Source organism: Pogona vitticeps, chromosome 8, assembly GCF_051106095.1.
Source record: "Pogona vitticeps strain Pit_001003342236 chromosome 8, PviZW2.1, whole genome shotgun sequence".
NCBI lineage: Eukaryota > Metazoa > Chordata > Lepidosauria > Squamata > Agamidae > Pogona > Pogona vitticeps.
Window position 1 is genome coordinate 14,738,856 of NC_135790.1, and position 20,573 is coordinate 14,759,428.

At 41.2% G+C, this 20,573-nt stretch overlaps 1 protein-coding gene and 1 long non-coding RNA gene across 6 annotated transcripts in view; both read right to left on the reverse strand.

Moving 5' to 3' along the window:
* The window catches only part of DBNL (drebrin like), a 44,622-nt gene extending 38,124 nt beyond the window's left edge, over positions 1 to 6,498 (reverse strand). For 4 of the 5 annotated variants that reach the window (XM_072979160.2, XM_020803555.3, XM_020803556.3 and 1 more), the window contains exons 1-2: positions 6,227 to 6,498; positions 1,828 to 1,883 (exon numbers count right to left, since the gene is read on the reverse strand). In XM_072979160.2, coding sequence (XP_072835261.2) covers positions 1,828 to 1,883; positions 6,227 to 6,309 — 139 coding nt within the window. In that variant the 5' untranslated portion in view covers positions 6,310 to 6,498. Of the gene's footprint in view, positions 1 to 1,827; positions 1,884 to 3,621; positions 3,765 to 6,226 lie in introns of those variants that run through there. The other variant, XM_078379780.1, reaches the window with a different exon arrangement.
* Positions 1 to 20,573, reverse strand: part of LOC144584198 (uncharacterized) — a 465,271-nt gene that overhangs the window by 128,412 nt on the left and 316,286 nt on the right. The gene's annotated exons all lie outside the window — the stretch shown is intronic.

The window sequence follows — 20,573 nt, forward strand, 5'->3', positions numbered from 1 at the left end:
AGACATCCTAAAATATAATGGAAAGAGATAAAAACATATATACTGTACTCTACAAATAAACCCTTTGAAATATGGGGCAGATATGCACATGCATATAACTATCTTGTATCATGGAATGTACATGTATTTCATTAAAACTGTGTCATGTTTTGCCCAGCTACAAACATAAATTTGCTTTTGTCAAATGGAAAATTGCTTTTGATCTCATTGTCATCAAAATACTCACTATTACTTGAAAAGGCTTTTATTCCTATGACAAAGGAGTCTTGAAGATGTTTTATTTTGATAGTCACATTTTAAGTCCCCCGAAGTAGGAGCCAGAGATTCCAAAACACATGTCAGGATCCTCTTTACTCAAACAACTGGCACAACAGACAGCAATATAGTCTAATATTTTTGCTACTCACACAAGGTATCTATTATTGTGTAAGCAGGGGTGCTGTAAGTTCCATGATCACAATCTGTGCTTGTGCAACAGCATATAGGGAAATATGTGGTTTTATTGTGTCTGTGTGGCTTTCTGCTCCAATGATATTCAGCAAGATTACAACAAATGCTCCAAGACCAAATATTTCAAAACCAAGCTACAGCTGAACTTTTTTTCCTCATTCAGTAACTTCCCAAGAAAAGCTACTTCCCATTTCCTACAGCTGAAGGGAAGTTTCTAGATCAGCTATATAATTCAGCATTGACATTCTGTTTTTCTGCTGCTTTATTTATTTATTTATTTATTTATTTATTTATTTATTTATTTATTTATTTATTTATTTATTTATTTATTTAATTAATTAATACCCCGCCTATCTGGCCCACCGGACCACTCTAGGCGGCTTCCAAATATAAAATCAAATAATAAAACATAGACAAATACATAACAATCAAACAACAGCAGCAGTAAAAATAAAAAGGAAAAGTAAGAAAAAATCAAGAGTTGGCTGGAGGGAAGGCCTGAATAAATAGCCATGTTTTTAATTGGGTTTTAATTACTTCTAAATATTAAAAAAAATGGAAGCCCTGTGAATCTGTAAAAGAGTAAATTCTAGAAATTTGCCATCCAGCTCCAGTTCTCAGAATTCCCCAAGATATTATGGAAAAGAATTGTGGGATTTCAATCCGCAGACCAAAAACTTCAGACATTTGTATTTCTCTCAACTGGAGCAAAGGGTAACCTTCCAAGGCTGCATTGCAGGCCTTCATTTCCTGCTGTAATGCTTTGTGGGAGGAAACTGCTGCAATGCTTTCTGAGCATCATAGTCTCATTGCCCTTCATGCTATACAAAGGGCACCTCCCAAAGAACGACGATACCTAGGAAGCGCTGCAGCATTAAATGAGGGCCTAGCATGCAGCCTCGGAGGGACTGTTCTAAGTGAGTAAAATATAGAAGTCTGAAGGTGTGGGTCTCTGGAATACAATTCCCTGGGAAATTCTAGGAGATCGAGTCCAAAAAATCCAAATGCCATATCCCTAGTAAATTCTATCCTTGTATGTCATGAATATAGCAGACGTTACTCAGAAATTGACAGGCTAAGTGTCAAGCAATATTAACTCAAAGAGGCACTTGTATTTGAATATCAAACCAAACATGGCTTGTTCAAAGCTTGGTTTAGAATTCAAAGCTCATAAGGTTGAGCTTTTTTTTAAAAAAAAGAGATAAAACATGGGGGACATGGGTGTGGAGTATGAAAACCAGCAGCCAAGAAGACACACCCCACCAACAGAATCCATGAAATTAAACAGTACAGGTTTTTCCAGAAACACGGCTACCGTTGAAACAGTAAAATTTCCAGAGCAGACACATTTATGTACACTTCTGGGAATGTTCTCACCTCCAGTTCCAGCCACTCTCAGGTCATTGCTGTTACCTTCATAAGTAAACAAAGCCCTGAAAATATCAAGACAAAGGATGAGATTTATATTCAAATTATTTTACTTATTAACAACTAAGGCTTACATTTATCTGATGAAATGGATTCTGGTTAGTTAAGAGGTGACAAGACATTGTTATTTAATCTGCATCACTGCATTCTATCACACACTCATTATCGCCCCATCACAATCTGATCAATAGTCCTAGCAATCTTTAGGAAGATCTGTGGTGTGGATTCTTAAGATAATGCTACTTCTCGCTTCATTTTCACAAAATTACCACCTTCCATCTCATCACTTCTTCTCCCTTTCTGACAAATTCTTCCTCTTCAACCCTGCTCAAGCATCTTTGACGGAAAAATAAGATACAAATTTAACAAACAGCTACCATTCAAGCTGAACATTTCTTCATTCCTCTCCATCTAAACTTTTTGACTGTTCTGGCCATCAATCCTAAATTACTTATTCTTTCAGAATTGCTTTATCTTATCTTCAACATCTAAGGGTCAGAGGCATCACGGCCTCTCCCATTTTGAAGACACACGTGTCCAGCAGGCCAAGGCAAAGAGGCAGTCACGAAAGCAGCCAAATCAGGGAGCTGGACAGGGGACAGATTGTATTTGTCTTCAGTGTGGAAGGGATGGTCACTCTCGAATTGGCCTTCTCAGCCACACTAGACAGCGTTCCAAGTTCTTTATTCAGAGCATGTTACCACAGTCTCTTGAGACTGAAGGATGCCTAATCTAATCTAAAAGGTCAGTGCTCCACATGTATGACCCGTTGTCAAAACAGCCCATATTTCTCCTTACCAGCTTACACCGGAACTGCAACACACATGGACAAACTACTGTATGTACTCTTGAGGAACGAGTCATAGAAATGAAACAATACACAGGGCAAACATCTGTTCCTGTAAGTTCACATTGCTACCGTATAGTGTTTCCTTTTTTCTGGCAGGGCTCAGGCGCTTTTAATACAAGGCTGATATTTAACCTGCCTTGCTGCTTCTTTATTAGTATAATAAACTGTTCAGCTCAGAAAATTCTGAAATGATGTATCACATGAAACATATATTTAACACAGAAATATACAACACAAAACACAGAATACAAAAATTAATGTACAAGATTTATGTGCCCATGAAATAGATGGACCCTACAGGGAAGGCGGGTATAAACAGATATATTTTCAACAGGCAGTTAAAATGTCAGCTTGTAGGCATATGCTGAATCTCTTGAGAGACGGGCATTCCATGTGGTGGACATCACAACGTTAAACGCTGTGTTCTGAATGACTGCAAACAGGGTGGATTAGAATCAGCGATTTTTAAAATTGATTTAAATAATGATTTAAATTTTTAAAAAAATGATTTTTAATTTAAAACATCAAAAAAATCCATTTTTAAAAAAAAAAATTAAATCAGTTTGATTTAAATCATATCCACTCTGAGTGCAGCACAGATCTAAGGAGCATGTGGCACCACCAGGAAGTCCTCCCTACATGGCCTTAAGAATCAAGTAGGCCTATCAAGGAAAAGGCAGGTGGGCAGATAATCCTGTCCCAAGTTGTTCAGGTCTTTATAAACTAATAGCAAAGCTTAAACCTAGCCTGCAGCAAATGGGAAGCCAGTGCAATTCCTTCAGCAGGGTTTTTAAGTGCTGCTGATAGGCTTCCCTATTAAGTATTCTGCACAAACTGCAGCTTCTGGACCAGCCTTAAGGAAAACTCCACATAACACACTCCAATCATCGCACCTTGTAGTTCCAGTGCCTGGATCCCTGTGGCCATGCCATCCTTTCTGTATTACTTTTCTTGCTATTGAGCAGCTGCTATAAAGGCTCGTGCCAAAAAGAATGGAAACACTTTTCCTAAGCTCAAGCCGACAATCCTCTCCCCATCAGTGTTACCCAAGTTGCTCATTATATCAACTAATTTACCTTCCAAGCTTCTCTGCTTGTCAGCACATGCTACTATGACAGCAAACATGGAAAACACCCAGTATACTGCTTAGTGTGTTTGTTCATGCATCTGCAAAGTGGGGGGTGAAGGCATGCTTTGAGTTATACTGCTTATCACAAACTCTCTTGCAGCCAGCCTCTACGTGCTCAGGCACATATGACAAATCAGTCTAAGCTACCACTGTGTCTGTGGCACTGTGATTTATAACAACACTGGGTTTTGGTTTTTTTAAAAAACCAAAATGTGTCTGACAGCATGAGCAGAAAGGGACAGAAGCCCAACCCTGCAAGTTCACAGCTCCATGCAAAGTAATAAGGGGGGGCCTACTGTCAATTACACATCCTTCTATGGGAGAAAAACATGTGATCCTACAGATGGACTGCAACTCCTATCAGTTATAGTGTTCAACAATAGTGAACACTGACCTTTCATAAATTACATACTAATTTCTCTCTCACTCTCACACACACCCTTGAAGGGCCACGATTTGTCTGCCACCATTCTAATGAGCCTTAGGTTGTGTCTTCTGTCCATTTGTTTCCCATGATACCGTCTTTAGAATTATGCAATGTCATGGCAATCCCCCCTGCACAATGCATCTCAAGAGCAATGTCAGCTTCAGATGGGGAGAGGAGGATAAAATGCCCTGTGGGAGACCCTATTCTCCAAATGTCCTATTTTCTTGAAACTACTGTATTACATACCCGTGTTTCCCTGAAAATATGACAGGGTCTTATATTAATTTTTGCACCAAAAAAAGTATTAGGACTTATTTTTAGGGGAATTTTTTTTCATGTACAACAACCTACATTTATTCAAATACAGTCATGTCATCTTCTTCTGGATGCTGCACAAGGGTGGAGGGTGGATTTTCACTTAACTGGGGCTTATTTTTGGAGTCGGGCTTATATTACAAGCATCCTGAAAAATCATACTAGGGCTTATTTTCAGGTTGGGTCTTATTTTTGGAAAAACGGGGTATTAGCAAGTTCTCTCCCCTTAGTGTCTAATCTATAGCACTGTCTGAAAGAAGAGAACAAAGAAAATATTCTTATTACTGTTTGCATGCCTGGAGAGGGTAGGCAGAAAGGGAAGGACAGAAGGATCAGGGGCAAAAGGAATCAGGGAATTAGCAATAACTCCCCTTCTGGAGTGTAAGCCATGTCAGATGGTGCTATCTCCTGAAACTAGCCCAGTCCTAACCTTACAGGAGGAGCCCTTTATTCTTCTTTCCAACACCAACTCCATTTGTATGTTCAGTAATCTGCACTTTTCCGTAGCCTCAGACCACCTACTCTGTGATCTTATCTAGGGCCCCACCAGACTGGCTTGCAAACAGGCAGCCATGTTAGTCTTTTTCAGCGTGTTCACAAAAATGGGAGAAGGACAAAATATTGTGGCTCCTTAAAGACCAACAGATTTGATTTCAATGTGAGCTTTAATAAATCAAGATCCATTAGCACAAATTCACAACAAATCCGTCAGCAATTAAGGTGCCACAATATTTTGCAGCTCCCCCTCAACTTTTTTGTCAACAGGCCCTCATCCTGTACTTCATCTTCCCCAGATCCTCAAATCTGCCTTCTTGCTCTCAATTATGGCTTTGGCCATCTCACCATAATGTAGTGTCTCCCCTCCATTTAATACATGCACTGCACGCTTCTCTCTCTCGCTCTCTCTCTCACACACACAAGCACATATGCACATGCACACTTCTGTGTATGCTAAACCCCAAATATTCCTCCAACACACGGAGTACCGACCCAATACCTGACCCAGCCCCACACTATGCGCTGAATGAAGCCTTGTCAGACTCTTCCTGAATAGTTACTCCTCAACTCCAGCTTGCTCCAGGGTGACCTAAGGGCTTCTTGCGATGCAACCCCACCAGCTCCCCAACGTGCACCCAAGCCTCCTCTCGTTCTTTCTCCCTCGCATGCCGGCGCACGCGCTCGTCTGCACGCGGTTACACCCCTCGCCCCCCCTTTCCCACACCCACCGCAGCCCCTGCCCGCCCTCAGGAAGGCCCCGGGCCATGTGCTGCCGCCGCCCTCGACCCCCCCCCCGGTCGCCTTCCTTCCCCCTCTCGTGCCCCGTTCGTGCAACGGCCTCCCTCCGCCCCCGAGGCGGCACAGCACACCCCAGCCCTCGAAGTCGGAGTCTCACGCCCTTCCCGGGGAAGCAGAGACTCCACACACACCCCCATCACCCCCTGCACGCTTCGCCCGGCACTCCCGGGGGGGGGCTGTCCTGTCAGCCCCTCCGACCGGCGGACCCACCCCACCCCCACCCCCTTTCCCCAAGCTCCAAGCGGGCTGGCCCCGCAGGCACCCGGGGGGGGGGATGGAGCCCGAAAGGGGGAAAAGAGCCGAGGGGCGCTCGCTCGCTCGCTCGCCTCACCAGTTGGCCGGGCTTCCAGAGGCCACGACGCGGCTATAGGCCTCCTGCAGCGCCGGCCCGTTCCGGCTCAGGTTGAGCGCCATGGAGGAACCGCCTCAGCCTCGGTCTCAGCCTCAGCCGCCGCCGCCGCCGCCTTGCTCTCTTCTTCCAGCGCCGGCTCGACCTTCACCAGGCTTGCTTCCGGCTCCGCCCGGCCTGGCGCTGCCTGGAGGAGACCTGCGACGGCGGCGGCTGTTGCTGCTGCTGCTGCTGCATCGGGGCGAGGACGGCCCAGGCAGGAGGCGGGCGGATTCCCCGCCTCCTGGAGGCCAGGCACGCCGGCGAGGCTCGTCGGGGATGCGCCCCAGGGAGCGCCTGGGGGGGGCCCGCGGGGTGGTCTGCCCGGGGCGAAAGTGCCCCGAACCTCAGGGTGAAAGGCGACCTCGAACCGCCCTAAACAGGGTTCCTGCCTTGAGCAGCGGGTTGGGCTCGATGGCCTTAGGGGCCCCTTTCCGCTCAGTGAGGCTCCCACCGAGACAACGAGGTGTACCGGCTGCTTAGCTTCGTTGGGTAGGATGGGCTGGCAATTTAGTTTAAAACGCTTTGTGTGTTTAGTATTCTGCCCTAAGCTAGTTTAAAATGTTTTTAAAAACAATCCTAACAGCGTATTCGTATAATAAGTCTTTTCAAGTTTAGTGGGGCTTTATTCTCTAGTGGCTGAAATGCAGTAGTAAGTTGTGACCAGAGTAGGGCCACTGACTCAAAGGGGATTTGGTGAGTTAACTCCTTTGTAAATTTCATTGATTTACAAGTTACAGTTGTAACTTACTACAGTACTGATTATCAGCCAGCGAGGGGTTTCCAAAGGAGTAGTTGTAATCTTGTTGCAGCAAAATCTAGAATCCTGTAGCAACTTAATATCCAGTTCTTGTGCTATATAATAAAGGATGTTGTTACACCGTTGAAATAAATTTGGAGGGGGATCAGAGATTTTGAAGTTGATTTAAAGTCCCATGGTAGTCACATGTTTTTGGGTCACTGTGTTCCTCCTTCTGGGAAAAGTTTTCATTTGTTTTTAAGCGGTTGTGTTGCGTATTGGTCAAGGGGGGCTACACAGGCTTTTCAAATGGTTGCATCTGAAACTTTGCCCTGTGGCCACCCACCCTTGGTGCTGGATGCCTCTCGCAGCCTCAAACTGTTACTGCTGTGGTGGTTTTTTTTTTTCATTTTTAAAAAAATTTCTTGCAATCTGGCATAGCGCTAGTTCACTATGATATATAGGGGGAAAAATTAAAACAGAGGCTTCCCTGCAGCCCAACACACACACACACAAACAGACAGATAGACACAGAAAGGAATGCCTCCCTTTTCTCCCTATGCTGGCTCTCTTTTCAGATCAGATTGCAAGGCTTTCCTTCACAAGTGCTTGTGAGAGGCAGCCAGTGCAAGGGTGGGCAGGCGCAGGACAAAGGCTCAAATGCAGTGAGCATGCGGACAAGTGATGTGGACATTACTTGATAAAGCTGACAAACACCGTTTACTCCAGCACCGGTGAGCCCACATACGCAATCAAGTTAAAATAAGCAACCACTCAAGGCTGTTTAAAATACCTCACTTTCCAAACAAACAAAAAACACTTCCCCCCCCCCAAAAAATGTGCTCAGCTGTATGTTGTGTAAACAGATATTTTTAAATCTGTTTCAAGCGTGCTAAACCAGGTGTAAACTCGGGAGTATTTTAGCATGTAACCACACCCAAAGATGCCATGGGATTTTTGTCATTTTTTTCCTCAGTACTGTAAATATATTTAGATTTCTGCTGTAATTAAATTAAAAATATTGCTATAAACACATATATTCCTGAGGTAATTTTTATCCAGGGACTTTAAGGGTGCTGGGCCACCGACAGAGTGTGGACATGATAAAACAATATCAGACAGAGGGGAAAAATCCTTAACTACTAAATGCTATATTTGAGCTTTCATGAGTCAAATGCTCTTTAAGTTGCCACGTCTTTTTCTTCTTTAATTTTTTTGTTTTTACTTTCGTTTTATTTCTTCTCTTATATGCTTGCACAGACTAACATAGCTACTGCTTCAAAACTGACAAAACAATGTAATTTCTTTCATTTTTAAGTATTACAGGTATTTTTAAAAGTGAAAAAATTGAATGTAAACATCAATAGCCTTGTTGTTGTTGTTTAGTCGTGTCCGACTCTTCGTGACCCTATAGACCAGAGCACGCCAGGCCCTCCTATCTTCCACTGCCTCCCAGAGTTGGGTCAAATTCATGTTGGTAGCTCAATAACCTTACCAAAATCTGTTTCCCTGAAAATAAGATCCAACCTGAAAATAAGGCCTAGTATGATTTTTCAGGATGTTTGCAATATAAGCCCTACCCCAAAAATAAGCCCCAGTTAAGTGAAACCTCACCCTCCACCCTTGTGTAGTAACCAGAAGAAGTTACGTAAAATAAAACATCGCCTGAATATAAGCCCTAATGTGTTTTTTTTAAGCAAAAATTAATATAAGACACTGTCTTATTTTGGGGAAAACACGGTATACTAAGCCATTGACAAAATAAAATCCCAAAATTTATAAATATTAGTCATATTTTTTAAAATATTTGTAAACCTACAAGCCAAAAAACAAAGGCACTTTGATGGGGGGGGGAGAGGAATTAAAAATACATATAGATATAATGGAGAAGTAATTCTTAATATTTGAGAAGTATGAATGTATTTTGCAGATAATAAACTGAGAAAAATGTTATTGTTTTATGTTTCAAAATAAAGACTGAGCTGCACATGAAGTGGACTGTCATGTGTTATCTTGGTACTGTTCATGTGGATTAAAAGCAGATGGACCTACTGAGGAGCTTCCAGACAGACATCTCATGTCTTTAGGGTAACGGGACAATGACCTGCTTCTAACTACCATAGATCCCATCAGAAACAAGAGCAACTGTCAACATACATGTCACTTTAGAAGAGATAGCTGTTTTAGTCTGTTGTAGCTTATCAAGCAAAAGCAAAACAAACATAAAAAATAAAGATGACAGAAGAACTTTCAGGGACAAATGGTGTCTGAGGAAGTAGACTTGTCCACAAAAGCTCACATTAAAATATAGCAATTAGTCTTTGTGGGGCTACATTTTTGTCTTTTTGTTTTCCTTTTGTTTTTGCTTCCTATAAATACCATACAGTCCTCAAGACTTGTTAATAAATGCATCTGGCCATCAATACCCATGGAGGAGCCACCATCAATTGAAGGATGAGAAAATGTTTTCACATGTGATTTGAAAAAATTATGAAATGTGTCTAACTAAGAGTATTTGTCTTTAGGAAGTGGAACTAAATTATGTAATCCCTGCCACACTGATTAAAGCAGTATTTAGACTCTCCGCTAGGTGGGAGAATTGCTCCTACAGTATTGTTGTGTTTTTCCCCCACAAAATTGAAACAGTCACATCGGCACAGGATGACATATTGCTGTATTTTTAGTTCTTGTGGTGAACTTAGGGACCCTGAAGTAACACACTTCCAAAACAGAGGTTGTCTAGCACTTTCTGTTTTAAAAGATCCCTGTAATAGGAAACTATATGTAAGGAAATACATCGAGACTCAATCAGCATCCTGGGTTCCTGCTGAAAGACAGGGCCAGTCTAATTCACTGATAGAATCAGAGATGGAGGAGCAAATCATATGATAGAGGTAGCCTGCCATTAAGCAGCTAAAATCCATTAGTGTTCTGGTCAGATACAGTACTTTCAGCAACCACAGAATTCCCTCTTCTTACTACAGGCTATATACTGTATTTTACATTTGGCCTGCAGAAATTGGCAAAGATGTTTGCATCATGACCTGTGTTGAGCAATTAGAATGGGTATAATAATCCCTGAATCTAGACCTCCTGAGTCCATACCCCTGGAATCTTAAATTCCACCCCAGAAAAACTGATCCTTTTCACACTAGGGACCCCACATCTCTAGGTCCACTTTCTAGGCTGGCCACCAGCCTGGAGAGAAGCCAATTTAAGGCTTGTTATCATTCAAGGAAGGGTACCTGACTGGGGGGAGATTAGCCAGGTTCCCAAACTTTTTTGCCCCGTAAACCACTTGCCAACTTATTTATTTTCCATAGACCCCCTGCCCCCTGCAAAGCTTTGATACAAGTCTAAACTTGCACCCCTGATTTTTTTCTCTCTCTCTGACGTGGACCCCCTGCAAGTCAAAATTGATCCCTGGGGGTCCATATAGACCACTTTGGGAACCTAGTCCGTGCTCACTTGGAGCCAGTTTTGCTCTGGGATTCTGGGACCTGTAATCCAGAAACCAAATATGACCCATCTACTATCATTTTTGGTATCTGCCCCAGTAGCATTCATGTAGATGATGCTGAATTGATTATGGATCTTATGTCAACTGCTTTCTTCCAAGTTATTTTTTCTCCCTCTACTGTAGCTCACTGCTGTGCTTACTGGGAATGGGTTCTGGGAGTTGAATTTGGAAAAATAGCATTTGCAGACATCTGAATAACAGAATCCTGAGTTTGCATTAGTAAGCTGTTTGGCATGTCATTCATTAGCATAAACATTCCTCAAGAAAGCATAACCAGCCAATTCCAATTAATTCTGAAAGTGGCTTTTACCTTCTCTTTTAGATTCATGTCAAATATTTGGCTGCTCTGTTAATTAGTTCAGGATGGTAGCAGAGATAGAGAGAGGGAGGGGGAAAGTTATCAGATTGCTTCAACTGATTAAGATAAACCTGTTGGTCTTGTTGAGTGAAATATCTCTTGATCTGGAAAATTTGACACTTAAATTAACTATCTGGGATAAGATAAATATACTTAAAATGCACATATTACTGTGTATTCTGTATTATTTTAAGAAATATATATGCAGAATTTTGTTTCTTCATTTTCATTTAGGAAGATGCAACTGCCATTTCCATAAGATGGATTCAACTGCTGGATGTGACTCTGTATTATAAGACATATATTTTGGCATGTAGACACTATTGGCAAACTTATTCCAATCCAGCTTCATGAGCAACCATTAAATGAATGTATTTCACCTTCGTTTTTTCCTGGATCACTTTAGATTCCCTCTCCTACAATTTTGATAGCCAGGGCGGCTTTGCATATACAGTGGTGCCCCGCATGATGACGATAATTTGTTCCCCTGAAATCGCTGTACAGCGAAATCGTAGTCATGCGAAAACAGTTTCCCCATTGGAATGCATTGAAAACTGGTTAATGCGTTCCAGTGGGGAAAATACCTCGTCGTCCAGCGAAGATCCTCCATAGGGCAACCATTTTGTGAGTGCTGATCAGCTGTTTTTAATCGCTGTCTTCTGAAGCATGGGTCCAGAAAACAGCGGGAAGCCATTTTGCAAAGCCAACCATCAGCTGTAAAGATCGTCATCTTGCAAATAAATGGTCCAAATTGTTGTGAAGTGGAATTCCCCCATTGAAATGCCTGTTTTGCGAATCAATATAGCAATCACAAAAAGTCATCGTCCTGTGGTTTTGTCATTTAGCGGGGTCGTCGTCATGTGAGGCACCACTGTAATTTCTTGTAAATTACAGTGGGTTCTACAGTCATGGCCAAAAACATTGGCACCCTTGCAATTCTGTCAGAAAATGCAACCCTTCTCTCAGAAAATTGTTCCAGTTGCAAATGTTTTGGTACTCACAAGTTCATTACTTTGGTTTGTGTTTGTACAACACAAAAAACAGAGAAGATAAGTCAAATCTGATACAATCCCACACAGAAACCCAAAAATTCACTGGCCAAAATTATTGGCACCCTGTCTAAATTGTAGGAAATAATTGTTTTTCAAGCATGTGATGCTCCTTTAATTCGTATTTAAACACACCTGTCACAAGTAAGATGTGTGGGCAATATAGTAATCACACTTGCAACCAGTTAAGATAGAGAAAAGTTGACTCAACCTTTGTGTTGTGTGTGACACTGAGCATGGAGAAAAGAATGAAGTGTAAGGAGTTGTCTGTGGATTTGAGAGAAAAAATGGTGGAAAAACAATCAAGGCTACAAGTTCGCCTCCAGAGATCTTAATGTTCCTGTGCCCACTGTGTACAACCAGCCCATGACACTTGTAACTGACCTCCCTGAGCATGGGTGGAAGAACAAATATACTGAATAATTACAATGAAGGGTTGTTCGAATGGTAGATACAGAACCCAGATTAACTTCCCAACAAATTCAAGCTGATCTGCACACACAGGGTACAACAGTGTCAGTTCACGCTGTCTGTCACCATCTGAATTGGTAGGAGACCCAGGACGACACCACTGCTGACACAAAGGCATAAAAAAGCAAGACTGGAGTATGCCAAAACTTTCGTCCACAATACCTTCTCCTTCTGGGAGAACGTATTGTGAACAGATGAGACAAAAGTGGAGCTTTTTGGTCAAGGACACCATGGCACTGTCTACAGAAAAAGAAACGAGGCATTCAAAGAAAAGTCCCTACAGTCAAACATGTTGGAGGCTCAAAGATGTTTTGGGGTTGCTTTGCTGCTTCTGGCACTGGACGCCTTGACCGTGTGAACGGTATCATGACATCGGATGATTGCCAAAGAATTTTGGGGTGCAACATAGTAGCCAGTGTCAGAAAGCTACGTCTCCACTAGAGGTTATGGGTCTTCCAAAACACACTTCAAAAAGCAATCAGAAATGGTTACAAACAAAGTGCTGGAGAGTTCTGAAATGGCCAGCAATGAATCCAGATCTGAATCCCATAGTGGACAGATCTCAAAACAGCAGTTGGGAGAAGGTATCCTTCAAATCTGAAGGCCCTGGAGCAGTTTGCAAAAGGAGAGTGGTCCAAAATTCTAGTAGAGAGGTGTAAGAAACCCATTCATGGTTACAGGAAGTGATTGATTTCAGTTATTTTTTTCCAAAGGGGGTGCTACCAAATATTAAGTTAAGGGTGCCAATAATTTTGGCCAATGCATTTTTGGGTTTCTGTGTGGGATTTTATCAGATTTTACTTTTCTTCTCTTTTTTGTGTTGTTCCAATGCAAACCAAAGAAATGAACATGTGAGTACTGCAACATTTGCAACTGCAACTATTTTCTGAGAGAAGGGTTGCCTTTTCTGACAGAATTGCAAGGGTGCCAATATTTTTGGCCATGACTGCATGCTAAATTAACTCTGTAGAGCAATAAGGATCTGCGCATTGCAAAGCAACCGCATTATGTGTGTGCGGGGGAATTGATCAGTTGGTGTTTATTTATTTATTTATTTGTTTGTTTGTTTGTTTGTTTATTTATTTATTTATTTAATTTAATTTAATTTAATTTAATTTAATTTAATTTAATTTATATGCCGCCCACTCTACCCAGAGGTCTCTGGGCGGCTTACAATAATTAAAATTCAATATAATAAAATGATTAAAATACAGTTAAAATACAATTAGAATTGCCATTATCAGGACCCACAGTTGTTATTTCAATTAAAAGCTTTCTGGAACGTCGGCGCCAGACGAATTTCAGTTGGGAGGGCGTTCCATAGTCTGGGGGCAGCTGCCGAGAAGGCCCTTTGTCTACAAGACATCCCTCTTACCTCTTTGAGGGATGGCTCTTTCAAAAGGGCCCCCTGGCTAGATCTTAACTGCCGGGTAGGCTCATATGGAAGGAGGCGGTCCTTCAAGTATCCAGGGCCCAAGCCGTTTAGGGCTTTATATGTCAAAACAAGCACTTTGAATTGGGCCCGGGCAGCAACTGGTAACCAATGTAAATTGAACAGAATCGGCTTGATGTGATCTCTAGCGGCTCCACCACTCACCAGCAGCGCAGCTCAATTCTGGACCAGTTGCAGTCGCCGGACCATCTTCAAAGGCAGCCCCACGTAGAGCGCATTGCAATAATCTATACGAGATGTTACCAGTGCGTGTGTAACTGTCATGAGACTCCGCTCGTCCAGGTAGGGCCGTAGCTGGTATAATTTCCGCAGCTGAAGGAAGGCGCCTCTGGCCACTGAGTCCACCTAGGCTTCCAAAGTTAGACTGGGGTCCAGGAGCACCCCCAGCCTGCGGACCCTGTCCCTTAGGGGGAGTGTAACCCCATTCAGGGCAGGGAAATGGCCCTCCAACCTGTCCGGCGAAGCACTCACTAACAGTATATACATTTAGATCAAGTGATAAGCCTAGACCATGAATTTTTAACATGGAAACCAGCTCAAGCATTATGGCAAGACTTACAACATTTTTTGATATCCATATATGAGCCAATGGCTTTGCGTGGTTTGGCAATCCATGCCACTTTAGAAGCATTAACTACATCTTCAGTGAAACTGGAACAGACAAATAATTTATACGTATATGCCTATTAAAAAGCACTGCCTTTGATGTTGATGAAATGAGAATGGGGGGGAAAGAAACAACTGGACTATCCACTGCAAATGAACCAATTAAAATCTACCCTGGCTTCAGTATCTAAAATCTCTTTAGATCCAAAGATACAATTGTTTCAACAAGACTGATGTTTGGGATATTTTATTTATTTATTTATTTATTTATTTATTTATTTATTTATTTATTTATTTATTTATTTATTTATTTATTTATTTATTTATTTATTTATTTAATATGCTGCCCACACTACCCAAAGGTACAATAAAAATATATTGTACGCCACTTTATTTAGATAAAATGGTCACTTTAGTCACTTCACCTAAATGCTGACAGTGCAACACAGATAAAGCTTCAGTGAGGCATAGCGATATGTTTTTGCTTAGGTGTGTTAATCATCATAGTCATCATCATCATTGTAGAACTGCAGAGCAGAAAGGGACCCTATGGATCATCAAGTCCCACAGCAAATTCGTTTTGTATTAGAAAAATCCTTTGTAATTGTGGATGTGGATGGACTTTTAAACCATGTTCTTGAAGGCTGGAATTTAATTAGTGGCCAGCATGGGTAGTTCTTATGGTCTGTTTCCAGACTAGGAATATAGACATACACCAGTCATTATTAAGTGGTCAGAAAATATTAATACCTTAGCCACACAGGAATGCCTGTTTTATTGTTGCTAACATCAAATGAATTTTTTTGATATGGTTAGCTTACCTTAATATATATGCCTAGTTCATTGTTATCTTGTGCTTTATATATCCTCCTTATTTTCCCTCCCCATTCCTTTTTTCTTTCCTTTTGGTTTGCATTGAAAAGAAAAGAAAAAAATTCCTTCTGTGTTCTGCCTTGCTTGGAGAATATTGGTCCAAGGGTGGGATCCAGAGGAGTATAGACTGCAAGGTGCTTAGGCTTTAATTACTAGTTAATACCACCCATTCTGGCATTTGTTTACTTCTTGTTCCTAATGCAACATCCTGAACTATTTCTAGGTGTGTTTTGTATTATGTTTGAATACTGATTGTCTGAGCTCCATCTATTAAGGAGCTCTAAGCTTAAAACATGTCACAGATAAGCTTGAATTCATAGCTGGCCTTTATGCTTACAGTAATAGAGGATGGAAACCCTACCTTGCCTCTTTGTTCACAGCAAACACAGTGGTTATTTCCTGCTTCAGTCTAACACCAGCAAGTCACCTGATAGAAGCATATTTGAATATCTCCTAATCCTTCCTCTCCATCACAGAATGAGGACATAAAGGATGGAGAGTTAAAGACTTTAAGATCACTCTTTTTTTTTCCTTTTCTTTACCTTTTGCAGTATATTGTCTCATGAAGTAATCTGGAGATCCTGAAAGACTGAAACAAAACAAAACAACAAGCTAAATATATTCCTAACAAATAATGTTAGTGAACAAGAGGAGATAAAGATTGCCAAAGAATAAAATAGATCAAGATTTGTCTTGTAAAACGGTACTAAAACCTTGCATGCTGCTTTGTGCTTCTTGTTCTTACTCATTTTTGGTTGGCCTAATAAAAATGTTAACTTTCCCCACAAAGAGTTTGGTGTCTGGTCTATCATTGAGTAGGGAGCATCATTGTGTACCTTGAGTATCAGACAGAGAATAATTAACCTGACCCTGGAAAAGCTAGCAGCTTTAGGTAGAGGAACCACCATGTTATGTCTCCCAGGTTATATTGCAGGATAAAAGGTCCTGACAGACATTAGGCAGCCAGAAGGTGTAAGAATATTTGTGTTACATCAGGGTCTTGGAATATGGGAAGTATGCATATGGTAGGAAAAATCCATATTGCATATTTTTAAAAGAAGAGGAGGAATGATGAACAGATCCTTAAGACTAAGTGAAGATTTTGTCCGGGATCTGACTGAGTACAGATAGATATTGGGCATGCTGCTTTTTATTTAGGCTGGAATAATGGTGAGCCCCATTACAGAGTTGCAGCCATAGTTGTGAAAGGTTTAAGTACAGCTATTAAAAAAACTCTGTTCCATTGTCAGACCAGTTAATGCTTATCCAACTAAAGTAACTTTCTACAGACATGTACATTATATAAATATATGTCCCAACTGCTGATAAAGATGAAAAAAGCATTAAATAAAATCCTATGAAAAATTCAAAGTTGTTAATAAAACACATGAAAAAGCAACGCCTAAATTCAATAAGGTGGAATTATAACTCTGAGATAAGGAAAGGATAGGGGCTAGACTCAGTGATCCACAGGGCCTCATCCAGCTCTGCAGTTCCAAGATTATGATGATCTTGCAGAGATTTTGTTGAGAAAAATTGACATGAAATAAACAGGGAGCAAATTGCCATGGATCATGTATACCTTGACAATAATGTACATTAACAATAATGTAAGAAACAAAACAGTTTTTTATTTAATACAGAGTTTAGTCAATGAAAACTTACCCTAGAGCTAATGAACATTAGATCATAATCTTGTTATTGCTGTGTGTAGATCAAAAAGTTTAGAAATAAGCAACTAAGTAATATAACATTACATAATGGAAATTCATGAAGACAACATTAAGAGTGCATACTGACACAGTTAAAATGTAAGGATTCCTTTCATGGGTTGCTTTTGTCACCTAAAATAAAATTGCTTGGTAAGTGCTAATTGCTAGTATATGCAACCAGTAACCTCAGCAACAGAAATGCAAAGAAGGTAAAGCATTGGACAAAAAAAATGTTAAAGCTAAGGAAAGAGAGACAAAAAAAAAAAATTAAGACCACATGAAATATAGAGCATTACACAAGAACACCCAATATGGAATTAGACACACACAAACACACACACAAACACACATACACAGTTCTCTAAGCAAGGAAGAGAAACCAAAAAGCTGCAGAATATCCACAGTTACTTTAATATGCATCAAAAGGCCAAGGAGATGGCAGGCATATTTTTAAAATAACAGTGCTGTCTACTGATGGATAGTAATAATTTTCAGACACTGGAGTAAAATAAGTGTAGAGTACACCAAAGAACTATTTGAAGACAATAGGGGGGAAATATGCCAGATGTTGATATGGAACTTAAAGTACAAAAACCTGACATCCAACATCTGAAATTCAACATGGCTAACAAAAATCGGGAAATCTTCCACTATTCTATGTTTCTGTGGAACTATTAAAGCAAATAGAAGATGGCAATTTTGATGTCTGAGTGAATGTTTTCAATCAAACTTGTGGAACAGGTATAATTCCTGAAAGTTGGCTGGGATCAGCCTTTATTGTATTAACTAAAAATAAAATATGTCAACACTTGCCAGTGACTCGCGATAAGCTTAAATGAGCTTTTAACATAAGATTTCCATAAAGGTGATTCATGGCAAAATCAGAAGTGTGAAGAAGGGAGGAGAAATGCAGTTTAGATTTAGAGGAAGATTAGAAATGGTGGAAGTATATCTGCTTGTACAGTGGTGCCTCACTTAACGAGCGCACCGCATAACAATGAAATCGCATAGCGATCCGTTTTTTCGGATTGCTAATGCGATCGCTTAACGTTTTTCTAATCGGGGAAAATTCGCTTTGCGAAGACCGGTAAGCGTTTCGCTTACCGATCTTCGCAAAACGAAGCCCGACGATCAGCTGTTCGGCGGCCAAAATGGCCGCCGGAAGCCTGGAAATGGCCCAAAATGGCCACGCGCAGCGTTTTTGCGCCCTCGTTAAGTGAGGCGAGGGCGCGAAAATGGCTGCCGGCCATTAAGAAGCTTCGCTGAACGGTGAGTATTTGGCCCATTTGGAACGCATTAAACCATGTTTAATGCGTTCCAGTGGAAATCCCTGCCCCGTTCAACGATGCTTCAGCATAGCGAAGGTTAATCCGGAACGGATTAACCTCGCTATGCGAGGCACCACTGTACTTGGGGAGAAATACTGTGACATGAACATGCTCTACTTACAATGAGACAAAGTCAGATATGACAAGCCGATGGAACTATCAGTGAGCAAAGGTCTTGATCCAAAAAATATTTTTATAATTGGCAACTTGCACAGCTAAGAAAAAGCTTCAGTGAATTAAGTCATTGAGCCATTTTAGAAGAAGAGGGCTTTGCAGCTGCCTTTGGAGCATCTCCGAGGGTGGGCAGGGGGATTGGTCACCAACTGTGGGGAACTTGTAGTCGGTGTAGAAGGCTACAGGGGACTGCCAGGCAAGGCACAGGGCCCGAGGGGAGAGATGGTGCAGTGTCCACCGTCTGAAGTGAGCACTGTCACCAATAAGCGCAAAAGCGGTCCTGGCGGTGCTGAATAGCCTGCTTAGTCTTTTTGTTTTGTTTTGGGGTTTTTTTTGGCAGAATTGGCAAAGGTGAGATTGGTGCCCCTCGCCTAGACCAACGAGGCGCTTGGGGTGACTGTTATAGCTGCATTCCATGCTGCACTTGAAGGGGCCTGCAGGGGCCATAAAATGGCAGGCAGGAGGGAAAAAACATTGTGTGTGGGAGAAAGGAATATAAGGAGGAATTCTTTTGTATAATTTGTTTTAATTTAAAACAAAACAAAAAGAGAGAGAGAGAAATAGAGAAGGAAAAAGAAGGGCCAGGGGCCAGAACAAAACTTTTCTGAATTTCCCAAAGCTCTGGAGAAGGACACTGTGGTGTTGGCGCAGTGGCAGAAAGAAAGGAACTGAGTGAGAGTCGATGGGCCGGGTACAGAGCATAGGCAGGGGTGAGGAATGTGATTTTCTAAGGCTCTAGAAGATTTTAAGATGTTCCCACAAGCACAGAACAAATCCATGGGTATGACTTTACAAATACCATGAAGAACGAATTACACCATGTAAGAAGAGAGAAATGGAATATTCTAGAACTGCAATCTTCCATCGTTGTTGACTACTGGCTGTGTCATCTGGAATTTATGGGAGCTGCAGTCCAACCAAATGCCGAGAGGTGCATGTTCCTTACCTTTCTCCTAGACAGCTATAAATTAGGTGGGCTTCTATCCAGAAGAATTGTGTGGGATTTATTCTGAAGTATTGCCAAAAGCTGTTCATAATTCAGTAGGTGCTTCACCTATACCTTCCAATTTCCCCTTACAAAGCAGTAGCAAATTCAGAAACTCCCCTGAGGAACTATATTTCGAAACTATTTTGAACACTATCTTGAAGTTATAAAACATTTTAATACAAAATTAAGGCTTGGTGCAAAAAAAAAAAAAACAAACCGTGTAGCTCTTTACTCCCTTTTTTCTCCCTCAACTTTAAGACTAACTTATAGTGACTAAAAGACTGGTTTCCACAGAAGCAGTTTTATAATTGCTCACACAAAAGTTCCTGAAAAAACATTGGTTTTGTTTGTAGGGAGAAGAAATCTCCAGCCCCTCATAAATACCAGACAAGTTTGTTGCAATGGCTACTTGAAAAGACACATTCTTCTTGCTGACAAGATGTTTTGAAAAGATTAACATTCCTAATGCTTTACCTTCTCACACAGCTGGGGACAGTCCAAGCACTAGACACAAACAGCTGCTAAGTAAGGATATTTATTGAAACAAGAACATCCACAGAATGTGAGGTTCACAGGCAATGCAAGGTTAAGGCATATACCTGTCAAAAAGAAAATCTGAATATCTTTAGCTTGTTAAGGCTTAAACTTTCTTCTGAAGGTTGGGGAGAAAATGAGATGCTGAGGAGGCCTCTCAGGTTTGCAAAGAACTGAAGAGAAAGGAGGCAGAGCTGGCCTCACCCAAAGGCAGAACGAGGCTACATGCACAGACACCAAGGTGTCATGAATGGGCAAGAGTCATTTAAATTATTTTTGCAGTTTTAGTTCTTTAAATTATTCTTACTTTGTTTTTACTGCTGTGAAAGAACTTGAGGAATTTAACTAATTGTATGTGAACCGGGAACTCCCAGAAGTACAGGCTCGATTTTGAAGGGGCAGAGGAACTAGAGACCATATTGCTAACATGTGCTGGATTCTTAAAGAAATGGGAGTGCCTGACCACATTATCTAACTCCTGATAA